Source organism: Enoplosus armatus, chromosome 1 (assembly GCF_043641665.1).
Source record: "Enoplosus armatus isolate fEnoArm2 chromosome 1, fEnoArm2.hap1, whole genome shotgun sequence".
NCBI lineage: Eukaryota > Metazoa > Chordata > Actinopteri > Centrarchiformes > Enoplosidae > Enoplosus > Enoplosus armatus.
The window spans coordinates 23,036,724-23,056,832 of record NC_092180.1 but is presented as its reverse complement, the minus strand read 5'-3'; the positions used below and the strand labels follow the sequence as shown (position 1 = coordinate 23,056,832).

At 42.1% G+C, this 20,109-nt stretch overlaps 1 protein-coding gene across 1 annotated transcript in view; it reads right to left on the bottom strand.

Moving 5' to 3' along the window:
- chd9 (chromodomain helicase DNA binding protein 9) overlaps window positions 1-20,109 on the bottom strand; it is a 64,032-nt gene that overhangs the window by 7,004 nt on the left and 36,919 nt on the right. The window contains exons 8-30 of the mRNA XM_070902739.1: window positions 19,689-19,806; window positions 19,259-19,345; window positions 18,847-18,984; window positions 17,756-17,877; window positions 15,994-16,237; window positions 13,687-13,863; window positions 13,309-13,452; window positions 11,742-11,997; window positions 11,027-11,237; window positions 8,840-9,035; window positions 8,364-8,546; window positions 7,012-7,197; window positions 6,684-6,794; window positions 6,303-6,502; window positions 5,807-6,006; window positions 5,503-5,662; window positions 2,847-2,936; window positions 1,948-2,051; window positions 1,475-1,592; window positions 1,274-1,331; window positions 1,078-1,126; window positions 602-851; window positions 239-444 (exon numbers count right to left, since the gene is read on the bottom strand). Of these exons, the coding sequence (XP_070758840.1) occupies window positions 239-444; window positions 602-851; window positions 1,078-1,126; window positions 1,274-1,331; window positions 1,475-1,592; window positions 1,948-2,051; window positions 2,847-2,936; window positions 5,503-5,662; window positions 5,807-6,006; window positions 6,303-6,502; window positions 6,684-6,794; window positions 7,012-7,197; window positions 8,364-8,546; window positions 8,840-9,035; window positions 11,027-11,237; window positions 11,742-11,997; window positions 13,309-13,452; window positions 13,687-13,863; window positions 15,994-16,237; window positions 17,756-17,877; window positions 18,847-18,984; window positions 19,259-19,345; window positions 19,689-19,806 (3,608 nt within the window). The remainder of the gene's footprint in view (window positions 1-238; window positions 445-601; window positions 852-1,077; window positions 1,127-1,273; window positions 1,332-1,474; window positions 1,593-1,947; window positions 2,052-2,846; window positions 2,937-5,502; window positions 5,663-5,806; window positions 6,007-6,302; window positions 6,503-6,683; window positions 6,795-7,011; window positions 7,198-8,363; window positions 8,547-8,839; window positions 9,036-11,026; window positions 11,238-11,741; window positions 11,998-13,308; window positions 13,453-13,686; window positions 13,864-15,993; window positions 16,238-17,755; window positions 17,878-18,846; window positions 18,985-19,258; window positions 19,346-19,688; window positions 19,807-20,109) is intronic.

Below are 20,109 nucleotides of genomic sequence, written 5' to 3'. Positions count from 1 at the left end.
GACACAATACATACAATAAAAACTAATATCCTAATATTTAAATCATCTGTTAGTAAAATAAAAAGAAAAGCAATTGGCCAAGTATCATTTCAGGGTATAGCAGGGTAACCGACTTCCTGTGGGTCACAAACTTGTGTTGATGTTGATGTGCCCAGACCTCCGAACTGTGTACAAATAAAGACTGACAGTTTGACTGCAGGTGTGTGTTCATGTGCGAACGAGCAAGAAGACTTCTGACCTCCCTCCTTGGGTGGCAGGCGACACACCCTTCGGCACATGGCGGTAAAAGCACACAGGTATTTCTGCAGGCTCTCGTCAGTCTTCTTGTGTAGCCGAGCCATGGCCCTGAACTTGGTCCAGTCGAACCGGCCAAGGTTTGGATCAAAAACAACACCAAAGGTGGAGACCACACGGTAGAAGTCAGCCTCTTCTCGCCTGGTCCATCTGAGGAAAGTGAAAAGTTTACACTGTAGTAACAATTCATAGACAGTAATATATATATATATATATGTGTTCTTACTTGATATTCTTGCTTGCTGATTAAAACCCCCGAGGTTCATTATATTTTGTAACCAAACATTGATCTGCTCTGTGTTCTGACCTTTGCTGGCGTTCAATCTTAGCAGCCATCTTGGGGTTGAGGGTGTCGTTGAGTGTGGGGGGCAGCGGGCAGAGAGGAGCAGACAGTATCATGGTCGACTGGGACTGAGAAGACTGAGTCTGGTGGATGTGGAGGATCTGCCGGCTCTTGGTGAAGCGCTGAGAGGCTGTGATCAGACGCCTCAGCCTGGCTGTCAGCACTGAGGGTGAGGGCCAGTAGACAGTTTCACCTTCTGTCACTGGAACTGCATCTGGATCAGAGTAATACGCAGTACAATGAACGTTACCATTCCAAATGTCAGAGTGCCATTATTTCCATGTTTTGTATTTTTCATGAAATTGTAGGAGGCATGTTGTGCATGTCTTTTTCATCCTAACTTCAAACAACTTTTCCAGATTCCTCCCGCCAGTGGGAAGCCTATATTTATAATCATGAGAATGATAATCGGCTGTGGATTACAAGCATCTAATACTCACCTCCGGCGTTGTCAGTGACAACCAAGTCTCCAGGGGAAGAGGCGTCATCCTGCATGAGAAGACAGTGTGTGTTTATAACAGGACAAAACATACTCATACCAGCAATATAAGGTTACCAGACTGTGATGGATTTTATGATGGGGATAATTTCCTCAGCCAGATTAATATGTTTAATATTTGGTTCATGTGGCCATACCTCCATATCGTCCTTCAGCAGGGCTGGAGCAGGCTTGTACTCTGGATCATCCACATCCCTGCACACACAGAAGGTTTGTGTCATTTTTGCAGTTGACAACCTAGCTGACACAATGTTAAAAATGTCTAAACTTAAGCCAATCACATTAAAACAAAGGCCACATAATGTTTTTCAGGCCCAGGGCTAGTGTGATGTACCCACCCATCCATGAAATCATTGCCTCTCTGTTCTGCAGCGATGGCCTTCTCATCTGGTCGTCCCACGCGCTCTATGAAGCACAGCTGAGGGTCTGCACGAATAGTGTTGTACTTCTCATAACCTGAGAGTACACAGGAGGATAAGCAAACACTGAAGTTAGTGAAGGATAATGCATGGAAACTCTAGATAGGGACCAGGCAATGTACACAAGCTACTATCACCTGGTATCAATGGAAAACACACAGACACTAAAAACAGTGAAGCCAAATTTGTCTGTTAAATTTTGTTTTTTACTTTTTAAAACAATTAGAAGAACTTTAAATCCTAGGACTGTTAAATAGTAGCTTGTTAGCTAACGGCCACAAGTGACCACAGTAGAGACTAGTTGAGTTTAATCTCAACTCTAGAGCACACTTTTCTCATTTGGATTCCCTTATTAAACAAAAGAAGGTGGGGTGAAAGCTGAGGTTTCTTACCATGCTTATAGACACCCAGCAGCAGACACTTGTCAGAGATGGTATCCCACCACAGGGCTGGCAGCTCCGAATGGTCAGGGTCTGGCACCCAGATCTTTATCTCACTAAATAGGAGGAGGAGATTGATATTATGTGGGGGAACTTTGTTGAACTAATTAATTTAGTGATATCCATCACTCTAACTGGGTTTAAACACAAGTTTTTATCTATAATATGTTTTTTTTTTAACATACTATATATATATATATACACACACACACACAGTTTATTTTATCTGCTCCCATTCTCCGTGTCATTTGCTGTTAATGTGAATGTGACAGTATGACTGAACAAAATGAGAATTGTGACACAATAAAAGCCTTTAACTTTCAATGGTGATTTTTTTGTGAAGAGTGATTTTGATTAAACATTTTCAACAGCGCTATATAGTAGAACGCAGGGAACAAAACTGTCCATCTTTCACCAGCAGGTGGAGCTCTACAACCTTCTAATTCATTTGGCTGATCAGTGGTTTCTACCTTCAACAGGTTATCACAAGCGAATGACCACAGTCGCCAGTCAAGGAGAAAAATGTATGAGGCAGCTATTTCACCTTGATATGGAAACTCTACTGCTGCAATAGATGACTGGTGTATGGTGTTGTGTTAAAGCTGCCAAATTCATCTGCCTTCTGATATTCATTAACAGAGGGTCAGCAGGTCAGGAATTCTACAACCATACGAGGCAGCATGTTAGGTACCATTTACTGTGTTCAAGGAAATGCATTATATTTGTTGAATAAAGTGATTGTGTTGTCTCAAGCAGTCAAAGCTGTATAAAAATGCTAACAATGATAACGCACAGGGTAGGAAGGGTATGTAAGGCAAGCTAACGTCTGAGTAGGTCAAAGTTGATCTCACCTGGAGTCCACGCCGTCTAGCACCTTCTGGGCCTCGCTTCCTATCACCTCTTGTTTCAGGTAGTAGAGCATTCTGACCCTGAGCAGCACCCTGCACAGAGAAAACCCACTGGTCACAACAAAGCCCTCACCACGCACAAACGCTGAGCGAGCAGAACCAACACACACACACACAGCAACCTGTTGAACACTATGCAAATGAGTGAAATGTGTGTCAATTCAGCTGTAATCCTAAAACTGTACCATATAGTCCTGGTCCTATCATTTCACTGCTGTACACTCCAGCAACAGGATACACTAATCTATCTATGTAGAATACATACGCCTGTATTCTATTCTACAGATACAAAACCATTAGTTATACAGGCCTTCCACAGAGCAGGACAGACACTACATAACTCACCATGATGGACCAGTATACACTAAGCCCAATCAATTACCTTTGTGATTATTGTTACACTGAGGTCGACATTATCATATGGACCTCACAGGGAGTCATGAGCAGCCCCACACCTAGGCTCTGAGGACTGAATGAACAGTCAACAGTCTCTCACCACTCGTCCTGTGGTTGTGCTCTGGCAGTAGATGAAGGCCGGGAAGCCGAGGCTGACAAGGTAGAGAGAGGCTGACTCACAGGGGAGACATTAGCTCTGTGATGCATGGTCACACATCACAGCCAGCAGGCTTTGAGTGAAGACACAGTGAAGTGGTGGGAACTGCGGTGTGCCAGGCTGCAACGTCTCGTATGCCGTGACATTTTGCCACGTTTTAATACAATGATCACCAAGACTTCTATATTCATCTATCACGTGAAACTGTGGCCTCTTCTCCTGCCACGGCTCCTGTACAGTGCTGCACTGAAAGAATTGTGGACTGCATCTCTGAAATATAGCATGCCATGGCATTCCATCTTGCTTACGGCTGTAATTCAGCTAAATATTGTTATAAATGAGCCCAAAATTCTTCCTTCATTCATTGACAGGACCAGGAAAAACTCCAGGGCTCCGAGGTCTGTCTGTCTGTCAGAGTGATGGATGTCTGTGGTGACCAGTCTGGACTTGTAGCTCTGGTAAATCAAAGTCTTGAACTTCCTCCCTCTCCCTCCTCCACCCTCCATCCTCCTCTGTGACTGGACCCGCCCAGGAGCAGCTGCTGCTGCTTCCTCTGCCTGTCAGCACAGCCCTTCATCACTCTCCTTCCAAGCCTTTGCTAGTCAGTGTGTGTGTGTGTGTGTGTGTGTGTTTGTGTGTGATGTGGTTCACTCAGAGGCAGAGGATCTCGGCACAGTCATACACAGTCTTTCAGAAGCAAATAAGCCAAGTATGCATGACATGAGTGGCATGCAAAGAATCCCTCATGTTTTCTGTTCACAGAAAACAATCCATCAAAAACCAGCGTAACAGGGAGTCACTGAGTCACAGATGTAATTCTGATTCAAAACACACCAACACCATGAAATTTTGATGTGCTTTCACACAACGGTATCCTACATGCCAAAGCAGATTTAATAGTCACAGTTTCACATCTTCACTACAGTATGCAAGAAGGCATATTTGATATGTATACAATAAAAAGCACAGGCAAACTGCTTGAGGAACAGGAAATTCTCACCATGATGACCCATGGTGATCAGGTTTTCTGACCTGTTGGTCTTTCAGACAAACAGTCATAATCATTTCCCACTACTTCCTATGGTTTCCATTCCTGTCCTACATTTACGGCCCTGTTAAGGAAGCCCGTGACCCCCCCCCCCCCATCCCCACCCCTTCCCACCAGTCACATTCCAGGTCCTCGGAGTGAAAATGCAGGAGTCAGCAAACCCTGTGTGTCCCCATTTGCCCGGCGTGTCACATATCAGACAATCCCTGGATTCAGCACAACTGGACCAGAAAACAATGCAGAACTTTCTATGGAAGCTGCAGCGCTCTGAGTGCAAAGCCCCACGGACACAAGCCCCCCTTTTAAAAAGAAGCAGCCATCTATTCGGCTTTATATCTCAGTGGCCCATGTTTTTATAGCAGCCATATTTTTCCCTCTGTAAATAAGAGAGATCTATGACGGCCATTAGCTGGGGATGAGGTCTCATTAAGGATCATATCAGTCAGCTGGTCTCAAAGTGATGCACGTCCGTTAATGAATCAGTCGACTGTCGTCTCCAATAGACGATTTAGTGCCTCCTAATTACTGTGGTTTGGAGGAGCCACAGTTAAAATTTGAGCCACGTGAAAATTGTATTTTCATACACTTAGGCTTCGTTCTATTAAAAATAAACTGATACAATCTGTGCTAGAAGAGAATAACCACCAGCTGCCAGTTGCTATAATAGCATAAAGGTTTAAACACAGACACAAGAACACACACACTCTCACCCACAAGAGATAAAACAACCCGACCATAGACTATTAGTCACTGTGTGCGCTGTAAGCAAGTTAAACGCTGAAAAATATAACACATTGCAAATGTATTATCCTATATTGTGGTTATTACTACAGCATTTTTATAAACAACTGCTTAAAACAACAGAAATAGCTGGTTTGTTATACTCTTGGTGATGTAGGAATATAATCTTACTTGATGTAAACTGAGCTGGATTAAAGTGTCAGTTAATTTTGTAAATGTTGCGTATACAACGTCGAGTGGAATAAGGAAACACCTACTTGTTGCAGTGGTGTTTGAGGTGTTTCTTGTAGCCGTCGTCCTGAAGCATGTGTTCTGGGTTGTGTTTCCTAAGCCACTCAGCTTTGTGGATGTCAAAAGAGCTGGACTGGGTCTTCACCTTCTTACCCTTTCTGCCCCGTGGAACTGGGGCAGACAAACCTAAAGGAACAAGAGGTTGAAAGTCAAAGGCGCAGTGTAGGAAATGTAATAGCTTCCTATATCCCACTTATTACAACAGATGGTGACACATGGAGAGGTTAGACTAAGGCCAGTTAAATGTAGGCTGGAAGTCCTGAGACTCACCCAGGTGATTCTGCAGCTCCTTGGTGCGTCCGTCCTCACTGGGAGCGATCAGGTCCCACATGAAGCTTTTGATTTTGTCATCTCCACGGTAATGGACCAGGCAGTAAGACAGCAGGGCCCTGCAGATGGACTCCACATCCCACTCAGTCAGCTGCTTCTTAAAACGCCCATGGTTGAGAATATCCTTCCAACGACCCCACCTGGACAGCAAAAGGGAAAAAACAAACTTAAGAAAAGTGGACACTTTTATTGTGAAACTTAACATGTACATGGCTTTACAATTACATTGATGGCAGCCTTGTTAATTTGTAAATAACTGGCATTAGTTACATGCAGTAAAGGATATTGGGGCGAAACAAAACAATTGACTGCAATAAGTTTATGGTTCCTGTATCCTATTACACATTTTTAGTTTCCGTTTAAAAACCTCAATTCAGTCCTATGTATGGAAAAGATCAATGCACATGCTATGCTTGAACTATTTGAATCATCTAACCCATAAACAAGCAGGTTCTTCTCTACTCTGAAGCACTCTGTGCGTCCATAGCTGTTGAGGCGGTCGTGGTTTCGCCTGAGCTTGGGTTTGGTGTCATCACTGTCACTGCCGCCCTCCGAAAGCTCTGCCAACTCGTCCTTGGTGGCGCTGAACGGCCTCGTCTGCTTTCTGACACGGGGAGTGTCGATCACCAAGCTGTTCTGTAGAGAAGGAATGAAGGGCAAACTAAATATCAGCAAATAAAAGGGCTTCCCAGGTTTATAACACAGGTAAAGGAAGGCTGCATGTCCAGGCATTATATCTTTGTGAGATGCAACAAATCTTTGTGAGCAACGTCCTAATTATGCTTTGCTCTTGCATTATTTGTGGTGCAGTACATACTCTGCCGTTGACCATTTCCATATCAATGTCAGCCTTTTTGGCCCATTTGTCCCAGAAGTTGGGGTCATCCAGAGAGATGTCTGTGCGGTTTCCGGAAGCCACAAAACTGGCCTGAAAGCAGACATCAGAATCATATCAATCCACAATCCTGTTTGGTGTATCATGAGCTGCTCCTGGTCAAAAATCAAAAACAGCAAGTGACCTGCAAAATCTTAAAATGTACACTGTTTCTAATTACATGGTGTGGACTGGGTATGAACAGAATTAGCATTTGATAACGTTTTAATTTACTTGTATTCGAGCAGTTGTATTTATCTATTTCATTCACCTTAGCAAAGGTGGATCCTCGTCCCTCAGACTCAATGGTGATGGTCTTGGTCCTGCGCTGGAGGATCTGGTCGATGTCCTCCTCACAGAATTTGGCCCCTTCATCCTCCTCATCCATGATGGCCCCGTATGCACCACGTCGCAACAGATCCTCAATCTCCTTCTTAGACAGCTGCTGCTGCGCTGCCTGAGAGCAAAGGAGAAAGGGAGATAAACATTTAGGGTCAAGAAACAATAAACAACAAATAAAAATAAATGCTATTGACCAAACAGATATAAAAAGGACTTGGGGTGCAAAATGGATCAGTATGGAACATAAATCTACATAATGCATGACACAAATACAAATACCTGCAAAACCTTACAAACATCAAACACACACATGTTGGATTATTATCAAAATCATAACACCAGCAGCCCTGTGTCTAACCCTAGCAGCTGTTTGTTATGCAAATATGTTTAGTCAGACCAGATGTGGAAACCTGCTAATACCAACCTCCCTATACTTCAGATAATTCTCAAGAGGACACCAACTGCAGCTAAACATCCACCTACACACTTCACACACTGTTGACACACTCCCTCACAGAGATTAGACTCTAATAGGATCGGTTACACTTCAAGTGGAAATTCTAAGAGTGAGCTCCAAGTTTTAGGGTTTGGGAACAGTTTTTCTTTGCTTGGCATCTTCTTGTCGTCTGCCACTGTTCCTCTGATGTCATACATCAGAAGCGGCTGACTTTCATTATTGTTGGAAAGACAATTGGAAGAAATCTTTTGTCTTCTATTTTTATAACTTCACTCATTCTCATAGATGACAACAGGAAAGTCTGAATTGTAAGAAGTAGCAGTTCATTTGCTTGTCTGATTTTCACAGTAATTGTGTCATAACTTTGCTTAAACCAGTCAAGTTCCAAATTTCACTCCAGTTTTTCAGTCTTCTCCTGGATTTTAAGATTGTAGTCTATTTAATGTGATGCTAAAATGAGTAGCTGGAGAGAGTAAACAAATACAATAAAACATGAGGTCACAGGGTATGGCAGAGGTATATCAAGAAGAAACATGGATTACAAAAAGGATGACAATGAGTCACAATAAAAAAAATGTGTAAACACTACTCTATGATTATCCCAGTTCCACACCAGGCTTTTGCTGTTTCCTGCTCTTTTGTGTAATAATTTGATGATGAGATAGTTGAACTAAAAGATTTCATGTCCAGCCAAGCTCAGCTTGTGAAATGGATGATATTCATCACAACAAACCCCTCTCTTTGAAAATGAACATAATTTACACGACTAAATGATTTAATTCCCCATTTCTATTTCAGACCATTTGGACAATTCTCAAACTTACCCCTCCCCCGGCGCCTCCTCCTAGGCTGTTATCTCGGCCACTCATGCTCTGCAACACTGCCTTGTCCAGGCCCAGCTTGAGGCTGGCGCGATCAAACATTTCTCGCTCGTACGAGTTCCTGGTGATCAGACGGTACACCTTCACTGCCTTGTTCTGACCGATACGATGGCAGCGAGCCTGGGCCTGTGAAGAGCAGAAAAAAATGAGTAAAGTGCGTTACATTGGCAAATTGGAGCTTTTGTGATTATATCTTTAGTGCAACCCAAATGTCACCTGATCTTAAATGGACACAATTTATAGCACTTTCCATGGTGACGAGTCTTGTTGGCAGGTGTTTACATGAGCACATGTCAGACAAGAGATAACTATCAGAGTGCCAACATTCTCTGATGCCAAAACAGAAATGGTTTGGAAATGGTACAAAATCTACAGCGGTACGTTGCATCTACTGTTCAATGTGTGTGTGTGAGTCGTACCTGCAGGTCGTTCTGTGGGTTCCAGTCGGAGTCAAAGATGATGCAGGTGTCTGCTGCTGTGAGGTTGATTCCCAGTCCACCAGCTCTTGTACACAGAAGGAAAACGAAGCGCTCCGATTCGGGCTTACTGAAGCGGTCGATAGCTGCCTGACGCAGGTTCCCACGAACACGTCCATCTATCCGCTCATACAAGTACCTGCAACACAAAATAATGACCCATGACGCATGTCTTTCACAATAACTTGTTGAATACATGTTTTATTATGCAAGATACTTACCTTGAGCTTTAGGTAAAAGTTTAGTTAAACATTAAACATCTACTTTTTGTTTGTGTATTACTGAAGAGTTTGATTTAGTGAATTAAGCATTTAATAACTAATTTTGTCATAACCTGTCATAACTCAGCCATAGTACTTATGGACCAGGCCTTTAAATTCACCTAAAACTGTACTTTTACTTTGCTTCCCTTCTACACCTGGGAAACAGTATCCTCAAAGATGGAACTGTTTCTACAAGGAGTGGTTATGCTCTTTCATCCTTGTGTCCCCCCAGGGTAATCCACTTCCAGTCTGAAGAAGCCTCACTGAAACTCCCGCTTGTCTAATGTGGTGGAGGCCTGAGGGCTTCTATAACCTGCTGCTGAACCCTGTCTGAGGTCCGTGCCTCACAGCACCTCACATGTTTACAATAGTTCAGGGTTTTGCTCCAGCTGCTGGTGGGAAGCAAGAAGAGAGCGACAGAGGAAGAAACAGAGACATGAGAGCAACAAAATGATGTAGGGAAACAAAAAAGTCAGGAACGTGAAATGGAAAGGACTGAGGAGTGAGTAAAAAAAATGAGAACCAGAAACCCAAACTTCTTATCTATAATTATCAAATCCCTCAATGCCATTAAATTTTAGACTAAATGATCATCTTGCTAAATGTTCCTGACCACGCACTCCATTTCAGCTTTTTATGGGACTGCTGGGCATTGCCCAAGACACTGCTGACACAGACAGAACCAGACACACACAGAGGGAAGCAAGGTGAGACACATTTTGATTCTCAAAGCAATGTTGTACTTTGGCAGAGCCTTAGGTTTTTATATTATAGCTTTATGGCCATGCTGTAAGTCCAAATCATTGTCCATCATCTTTACCAGCTGCTCCTGTGCTCTGTGGGTCAAACAGTTTGCACAGAAACAGGCAAAAACAGGCAAAAAACAGGCAGAAAAAGGCAGATTCTGCCTAAATAAATAAATCCTGTGACTTGTGAAATAGCTCTATTTATTACGCTTTGAACTTTAAAACTGAATCCACATAGTTGAGCTGAGACACTATTGACTTGCTGAAGGAAAGATAAAAATAGCATTTGTAAAGAGATTTGACAGGATTTTTCTTTTTCATTTTAACAAAATGGTGTTTGGCCATACAATGGTAGTGAAAGACGAGGGGAGAAAATACTACTTCCAATGTCCCTATAGGAGCTACTGCTTCACTACTGCTACACTACCTACTGTCCAGTGCATGCTGGGATACGTAACGGCCCCTTGTGATTCTCAACAGGATAAATGGATGCAGAAAATGGAAGGATGGATGTGTTGTTTTGGCTCATTTGTTGTGATGAAACACCAGGCTCCATAACCTCTAAACACTAATGCTGCTGCAAAACACTCTCACTGGCAAATGGCTGTCATGTGTTGCAGGCTAAAACACACCATTATAGAAATGGAAACATACCGTCCCTAACCATTTGCAGCCATATGAATCAGATCCTGTTTTACAACATGTGTAGAAGCTACTGAGTGTTCCCAGTATACCACACCACTAAATAAAGCCAGAGGATAAGAGTGACTTTACATGTTTGAGCAGCAGCACTAGGTTAAGAATGAAAAGTTTCATAAGAAGAATCTTATGTACGAGTTGATTTTCCTTCCTACTATGACAGAAAACGTAGCAGATATTCCACCCATTTACAGAACAGTTACTCCATACTTTCTCCATACTTTCAATTCAATCTCATTGTTATTCATTCCTGCATTTAATTTATATGGTATTTATTTTTTGCTGATGCTGACTGAATAACTTATTATAGCAGTTTTTTTTTTTCTTTACTGACGCCTTCAACAGATAAACATTTACAGACGTGTGGGAATTCTTAAGTCTGAGCTATAAATAACAAATCCTTCATCATCTGTCACCATTACCTTCTCTGAATGAGGTAGTCTTCCAAGATGTCCAGGCAGCGCACCATTTGGGAGAAGATGAGCACCTTGTGCCCTCCAGCCTTCATCTTAGGCAGCAGCTTGTCAATAAGGACCAGCTTCCCGGCAGACTGCACCATAGCCTGCAGGTGAAAGTCGATGGCAGTGGGGCTATACACCTCCCTGAAGTCCTCTAGGATCTTCTCTTCTGCCCCTGATATAGCAAATACATGGCTACATCAGCAACACTGTCTTTCATCGAGAAGATCTGGGCTTTACCACTTATTTTGACAGTACAAGTGCACGACAAATAACTTTAGAGGCACATCTGTAAAAAATGCTTTTCCTGTCTCTGAATGTCACATTTTAGATGCCAATGTAATATAAAGTATATAGAACAATTTCAGGAGAATATGGCAAAAAGGGGACCTAAATATTTGCAACTGTGACACAGTGGTTTAATTAAAAAAGGGGGAACATTGTTTTTTCATGGCTTTCTTAAGACAACAATACCAGTTACAGAGTCTGAGGTAACAATCACTTGAGGTATCAAATTATAGTAAGCACCTAAATCTGCTAAATTGAGCCCTTGAGTCCTTAAGACTAAACAGGAAGTTGTGGAATTGTAGACCTTCGGCTGCTTTGCCTGCCAAGATCACAACTACACATTTCAACTTAAACAAACCTATATTTAACCTTAAAAAGGGTAGCATCCTACCTTTGATGAGGTAGGGGTGGTTGCAGCACTTTCTCAGCTCCATCATGGTGTTGACCAGGTTGGGCATGTTTGCCTGGCCAGCTCCTTTAGCCAGGAAAGAGAAGTTCTTCTCTAGGATAGCGCGGTAGTATTTCTTTTGAATGTTGGTGAGCTCAACCTCGATGATGGTTTCCTCTTTAGGGGCCAACTTCTTCTCCACGTCCTCCTTCAACCGACGCAGCATCATGGGTTTTAGGATACCCTGAAGCTTCTGTACCTGTGGGCCAAAAGATGAGAGGAGAGTTATAGTTATCACATTCAGTAACTGCTGTGGGATACTGTATACTACACAGCTATGCTGTGCTTGTATTGGTTCTGATTAAAACTGAAACAGCAGTGTCATACATATCATTACAACATTATTTATATGCTCCAGTGAAAATAATTTATTGTATTCAACATCAGACTAAGCATTTTATTTTCCTTTCCAATTCACACATTTACATGTTTCACCACTTGTGGAAATGAGTGTTTCATGACTGAAGGGGATGACGCAGATGCAGAGAACTATTCAAAGCACACAACATACATTATGTAAATGACGACTGTGCTAACATAGCTAGCTTAGTTTAACTCAACAGTAGTTGCCTGCTTATTACTTTCATTTAAAGCCAACTTGCTACAAAGGAACACCAACTGCTTCCACATATAATCTGGCTTATATCAAAGTCATATTCTGTATATTGCTGATATCTGGCTGGGGAGTTATTATGTAGAATGTCTTTATGTTATAAGTATATTTGAAATTCTTAAACCAGTGTTCAGCTTTATTATTTTATTTTTTGGATTTGATGCAGAACTACATTTCCCAAATCATGAGTTTGTGCTAACAGTACAGCATCTCAACTTAGTTACTACTAGCCCCCCAGGAGTGGGCCAGCTTTCCTCAACCAATGTTCTTTTATTACACATGCAGGCCCTCGTCTAACATCAGTTATGTTATGTGTTGTAAGAAGAATCTCTTAAGAGCACCAGCAACTTTTACTATGAAAAGAATTTCTCATTCCCACTGGCACAAAGAGCTTCTAGATTTAGTGCCGCATGTTGAGTACTAGCTGTTCCAAATATTCTAACTTCCAGCATGGGTAGCACAGCATCTCTTTAGTGTCTCTGCCTGAAAATGAAATGCCATGTGCAGAAGGAGAGGTAAAAAGCCTTTTTCTTGTGAGCAATTGTGTCAATACATAGTCCAACAATGAGCAGCATAATACCTCCATTATCTGTTATCATTATCCACCATATGTTGTGTGTGTGTGTGTGTTGTACAAAATATCACTGTGGCCTAGTTAGAAAAAGCCCCACTTCAACGGTTCCATCTGTACCAATAGAGCACCACAACACACAGTGTTGCTCAGATATAAATACCGTAAGAAACCTTTCATATAATTCACCAACAACTTTTAACATCTGTAAACATTAAGATGACAGAGGCTGAAACGATTTCGGACGTTTAATTATACAGTGCGTTCACTCTGACACTGTTAGGCAGCATCAATTCTGAATTTTCTCTATGTATCCGCGGGCTCACCTGCTCCTCAGTCTTGAGGTCTCCAAACTCCTGCATGAAGGTGTTTTCTGAGGGGAAGCGTGCCGGCTCCAGGAAGTGGAGCAGGCTGAAGAGCTCCTCCACTGTGTTCTGGAGTGGAGTACCCGTGAGCAGGACCTTGTGCTCCTGAAGGAGAAGCATGAGAAGAGAGCGTTTTACAATGAGTCTTATTTCTCAGAAGCACTTCATTTTATTTCATGGCATACCTACAACGCTTGATTACAGTATACCGTAGAGAATGACAGGAACTAGATACAATGTTTTGAGCATTACATTTAAGTCAAAATCAATTTAACAATGCACACATTTGAAATGAGCTTATATTTTTTGTATCTCTCTCTAAGTTGACAGTATATGTACCAGGTTCATGAGCTTAAAGCCCTCTAGCAGCTTGCAGTTCTTGTTCTTGAGGCGGTGGGCCTCATCAATGATAACACAGCGCCACTCTATGGCGTTGAGTTCGGGACAGCCTCCCAGGATCATCTCAAATGTGGTGATAACAGCCTGGAACCTGTAGGCGCCTCGCATCACACGACCCTTAATACAAAAAGGGGAGATATGTAGGAAAAACTTCATCAAGTTGGTTTATAAAGCATTTATAAACATTGGTTATTTTAAGGAGGTGACATTTGTGTTCATATGCACAAGATATTGTGTCAGTTCTACAAGTGGACGGGTGTAAAAGCACATTTAATTTGCTTAGTTGTTGAAGAATAAAGAATGTCATTAAAAAAGAGCTGCTTTCTGAGAGAATATAATGAGGGTGTAATTGTTAAAAAGGGGAAGACTACAGAGAAAAGGCTGTGAACACACTACATAGTTCTCCAGTGCACCCATGGGGTTGCTCTTCTTACCTGCTAACATTTGAAATCTCCTCATTTGCAGCCTTATGCCCTTGACAGCAAACACATGGCTTACTTTATTTTTAGATTTCACCAGCAATCTAAAAAACACACCTCTTGGTTGGGAAGCTACCTACAGCACTGGCATGTGAGAGCACACCTGCTTGTGAGGCTTTATACTGTTTGTTTATTTGTTTGTTTGTCTGTCTGGGGAAGCTTTGCTTCACCCCGCCTCTCCATTTGTATCTATCGCCTTGACAACAGTCCTCAAGGGATACTCAGTTATCCGGTAACCCCCTCCCACAGCCACCCAGCCAGCAGACTGCTGAGGAGGAGCCTCTCTCTCTCTCTGATATGCCTGAGCAGCGCTGACAGAGAGCTCCCCTTGGGGGCTGCTATGACATCACAGGCTGCCTGGGAGACAGCCCGGTGGCGGCTCCGCTCTGTTCTGCTCTCGCCCGCCTTAATTCCTCCTACGGTTCGTCTGAATACTAAAAGCTTCAAACTGCCTGTTGTGACACATCACATGGCCTGCCAACCACAGAAAGCCTATGCCCAAGGCTCACTAACTACCAAACAGCCTACTTACTGTTGGGCACATGCCCTTCTTTGAATCTCATTATATGCTATGTTAGTACTGTTAACTACTTGCTCATTAAAATACTCTCATGCCCAACACCGTAAGTAATCATGGGCTTCATAAACAGTTAAACTTGATTTCAAAATATGAAAATGTTTCTTCAGCTTTCTTGAAATTAAAGACCTAAAATCTGTAGCAGTATTACAACATTTTGACATGACTGAATGACAGAATCAACAAAGTCACAAAAACTAATACATTTTCTGCTATTTCTTGCACACATAGCATCGACAAAGGCCTTTCTTCTTCCTACAGGTGACTTTTGCCTCTGAAACACTGTGGTACATGAGTTTGCTGCATTAGTTCCAGAGTCCCAGAGTATCTCGGCTTTGTGTTACACATGGTAATCACGTTCTGCCTGGCTTTTCAATATCCGACTCCTATTGTTGTATGCAGGCCTCCTGTTTTCAAACACATCATTAGATTACCCACAGGACGACATGTTGCTGACACAGTGCTGCTGTTTCCCAAAAAGCACTGTGATTATTTTAATCAAAGTGAATCACTGCTTACCAGTCTAAAGGTAAACACATTCTTGTTGCTTTCTTCTTGTCAGTCTTTAGAAAGGGGAAGATTAGGTATGTCAGGATGAACTAAAAAGCCTCTCAATCCTCGCAATTCCATTTGTGTAATGTATGTGAGGCAAGCTGAATGCCCGGCTGCTTATCCACGGCTGATTCTTGCCTGGCTCCACAAGGCTTTTCTCAGGCCATAACAACTACTGTGGTGAGACAACACAGAGACAACGCTAGGAGGGAAAGCTGAAATCATGCAACAACTGTAAACCTAAAATGTATAGAAGAATTTTGCCACTGAAATGTAAGGAAAAATGCATTCTCTAGACTTTCTTTCTCCATCTTGGTACCTTTGTACGCTTAAAATTGATATAATAAGCTCTTAATTGTAGAGAATATATGATGGAATGACAGACGTTGTGTCGTGAAAGATTTCTATTGGTGTTCGATTGTAATTTTTTCCAAGAGAGGAACATACAGACAATATATGTACTGTACTGAATATACTGTATGTGCTACACTACCCTGTGCTGATTTTGTTGTGTTTGTTTTTCATACTCTTATTTGTACTTCGCTGGTGTTAGCTCAGTGAGCTAACACTCTGATCCCAAAAATGTACAGTAAAAATTAAAAGCAAAAACATCTGTCCATGCGCTTCTTGTCCATTTACCTGTGCATCCCTGAAATACATCTCATACTGCTGGAGCATCTGCCTGCTGACCATGCTTCCATGGTAGACGATGACATTGAGATGGGTCCAGGTACGGAACTCGCGCTCCCAGTTGGCAATGGTGGAGAGCGGGGCGATTATGAGGAATGGCCCTTTAATGCCCACACGATGAATCTCTTCTAGGAATGTAATGGACTGGATGGTTTTTCCTAGGCCCATCTCGTCTGCCAGGATGCAGTTTCGTCTGACAGGTGGAGAAACAAAGGGTTAGAAGAGAAAAGGTGGGGGTAGAATAAAAAAAGCAGAGGAAAGCGGAGGCAAGAGTTCAACAAAAGGGGATGAAGCATTTACATTTTCTATGTGGGGAAGCCTAACTATGTTGCTGCATGAGGTATTATATGTTCATATATGACAAGTGTATTCATTGTGAGCACTTCTGCTGGCATGTAACAATTCTTCTACTGGTTCAAAGTACACAAAAAAGGAAACAAGGAAAATGTAAAAATCCCATGATAATAAAAGAATAAACTGTGAACAATGGAGGAGAAAACGACATCATCAGCAGTAATAACAGACCAAAGAGATGAGATACAACATAATGGTAAATGCAACTGCCTCTGCTGGGTAGTGTACTCCGGCAAACCATTTATTCAGCTGTCCAGTGGGTGGGGGTATTATGTCTTGATGCTAATTGCAACGTGCAGATATTCCCACTGGCCTCTTAAGCAGCTCTCTACTTTTGATGAATCTCTCTGCGTAGGCATACCCAAACTCCTGCATGCTCACACATAAAGCCAATTCCCAGGGTTAATGCAGGCACGCTGACACCATGTACTCCAGATGTAATGTGCAGCGCTTCTTTTGTGATCGTGGGCGAAGAAAAGCAATTGTTGTTGCAGCAGTGTGCACCTTGACAGGAAACTTAACTCTCCTCGGCAGGCCCAACCAAATAATGTGAATAGAGCCATAGCACGGCATGGTCCACACACACAATCATTATCTGCAGTCACACACACACACACACACACACACACACACACACACACACACACACACACACACACACACACACACACACACACACACACACACACACACACACACACACACACACACACACACACACACACACACAATCATTATCTGCGGTCCCAATGCACCCTGAGGATTCCTCTTGAAACACAAAATGCCTACATATCAATAAATATACTGTAGTATTCTATCAACATGGGATTACTGAAGCTTTACAAGCAAATACAGTATGTGAAGAGATACCACTTTGCTTGAGGTGTAAGATATATGCTAAATCTACTATTTGTCTTTCCATTTGAGAAGTGTGCTAAAGGTAATGAAGGTAGCTCACCTATTCAGAGTGGCAGAGCGTGACACTGTTCCAAGACATGAGCTTGAAAGGCATAATAATCTATGACATTGTGATTGAAATATTGTATATGTATATTATTTCCATTTATTGTATTGTATTGATTCCGCCTAAGTTGGATAATGTATTATATAGGTTCAATGTAAGTTCAATCTTGTTATGTTAAGGTTACATTTACAGAATACTGGTATCAAATTTGAACATGTACTCCAGATATCATAATGTACTCCACATTATAATAACCTGCAGCCACCCAGAGCAGGGTTGCAGATATTGCTCAAATAACCTATAATGACCAATTCACACCAGGTGCAAACATATTTTTCTGGGGTGGGGGCATTCAGTATGTGCATGGATGCATATGCAGTATTTAAAACTGACCTGTTGTACCAGTTGAAGAGGAGCCAGTTGACCCCCTCTAGCTGGTAGTCCCTGAGGCTGTTGCCATTCCTGTATTCCCTCGACTGCTCCCTCTTCTTCCACAGATTGGCTGGAGGCCGCTCCTAAGTGACAAATTTTATATTGAGAGTTAAAATGAGCGTTTTGAAATGAACTTTTAATAAAAACATTGTAGACATAACGATGGCAATGATAGACAAGAGGCAATCTTAAGAAAAGATGATGCAAGCCAGCAACTGCTGATGTTTTTAAAGGCAAGGCAAGTAGGGAAATACAGAGAACAGTAGTGTGGTGGTGTTTGTATTCTGAACCACTCATATAGTGGGTGCATGGATGTAAGCATTTATGCATTTGTATCAATACTGGGAAATGTGGATTTACAGCAAAAACAATAGCTATGCAACATGTGAACTTTCGTGGTGGACAGGAAGGTGAATATGACAAGAGGAGAGATAACCTCAAAAAAATCTTGTTGGGACTGTTCAAATGGTGCTTATCCAGGACAGTACAAATTTTATGACTGATCTGTGTGAAGTCCTGTAGGTTACAGCTGAAAACATGGCTCTATTTAAACATATTTGTTTTCTCTTGCCCCTCATGTTTTACCTCTAACATGTTGTTGCCAGTTAAGCCTTAGCTAGGAAATATCTTCAAATAAATATATAAATATGTTTTTTTACTTTTACAGCAGAAACATCATTCTCTGCTCTTGAAGTGACTGTTAGCAGCCGTTTCTGAGTCTCCTAAGTTTGTTCACTTCGCTGTGTGAGTGTGGTCTTTGTAGTTTAATGTTTCGCTAATGATGCCCATTCATTTTACCATACAGTATGTTTGGTGGGTGCAGACACAAACACATACCCACCAAAGATTCCACTACAACAAATCGATATCATTATACAAAACAAGCAGGTTTTAAAAAAAGGGAGACTCCCTTATTAGCACTTCAAAAACCAGCAGCCGAAGAAAACAAATATACTGTATATATATATATATATATATATATGCAGTATGACAGCAACAGAGGGAAATGGAAATACAGTGATAAGTGAGGACTGTCGGTAGGAATGGCTTACCATCCTGCGCGAGTCTGGCTTGACTGCCTGCAGCAGCTCAAACTCTTCAATCTTGCTCTGATCTACGTCGTCCTTTAGCTCCCAGGTGCTATCCTCATAAGGCAAAGAGCACCACTTCACCAGGTAGTACACCACCTCCTGCAGCAGGCAGAGGAGAATTAGCACTGAAAAAGACTTGAGTGAGGCCAAGCTCCGCTTTTATAATATTAACAAAGGCTGCGAGGAAGCCCATTAGGATGGCCTTGGGCACTTCTGAGATACAAAGACATCACTAGAGTGGAGAATATATTGAAAGGAACAAAAACCACAAAAAACTGAGAAAGACTAAAACATGTTCAGGCACATACACACAAATAAACACACACATGCTCCTCACGGATATGATTAACAAATAAAAAAGGATTCATTTTACCTCTCCTGTGTCTTTGTCCTCACAATACGACACCTCCAGAACTCGGTCTACCTCTACATAGTCAGGGTTAAAGGGCTCCTCTTCCATCTGAGAGAGGCAGGAAGAAAGACAAGAGGGACAGAAAGAGAGAGAATAAACCTAAGTGCCCACTCACCATCTGGAATCTGAGATAAGCATCACTAGTGTATCTACTGAGCGAGTAAAATAGATTCAAATATATGCACACAGATGTGCCTGCCCACACAAACAAAACACAAAATGTGAATCAAACATCCACACGCACAATATTCATACATGCATGTACACTAAACACACACGTCCTAAGAGACACCAAATTGTGAAAACACACACCTGCTCATACCAAATATGTGTGTACACGTGACGACAGTATACAGTATGTCCACAGACAAAAACAAACACACAGCCTTACATCGGCAAAGAAGAGCGCCCTCTGCGCCTGTTTCATCTTGAAACGTTTGATCTTCTGCTGAATCCTCTTGTCCTTCTCCAGCTGCTGCTCTGCGGCCCACTCACAGTGTAGGTAGGAGCTGACACCCGCACACAAACACGCACACACACACACACACACACAGACACATTCAGACTAAGGTGAGAAACCCTGAAAAACACCTTCTGAACAGCATCTGGGGCGACCACTGAAGCCAGTAGGTGTGATCACAGATTGAAGATGCGGCCACATCATTTTACTGACATGCTGATCTCCTCAGTCATATCTTTTTCATTGCATTTCATTAGTTTCAAGTGCGACATTCATTTTTTCCATCCTTTTCATCATTAGGCTGAGAACATGTTGAATGCAATCTGGCTGATGACAGATTATCTGTCAAGTG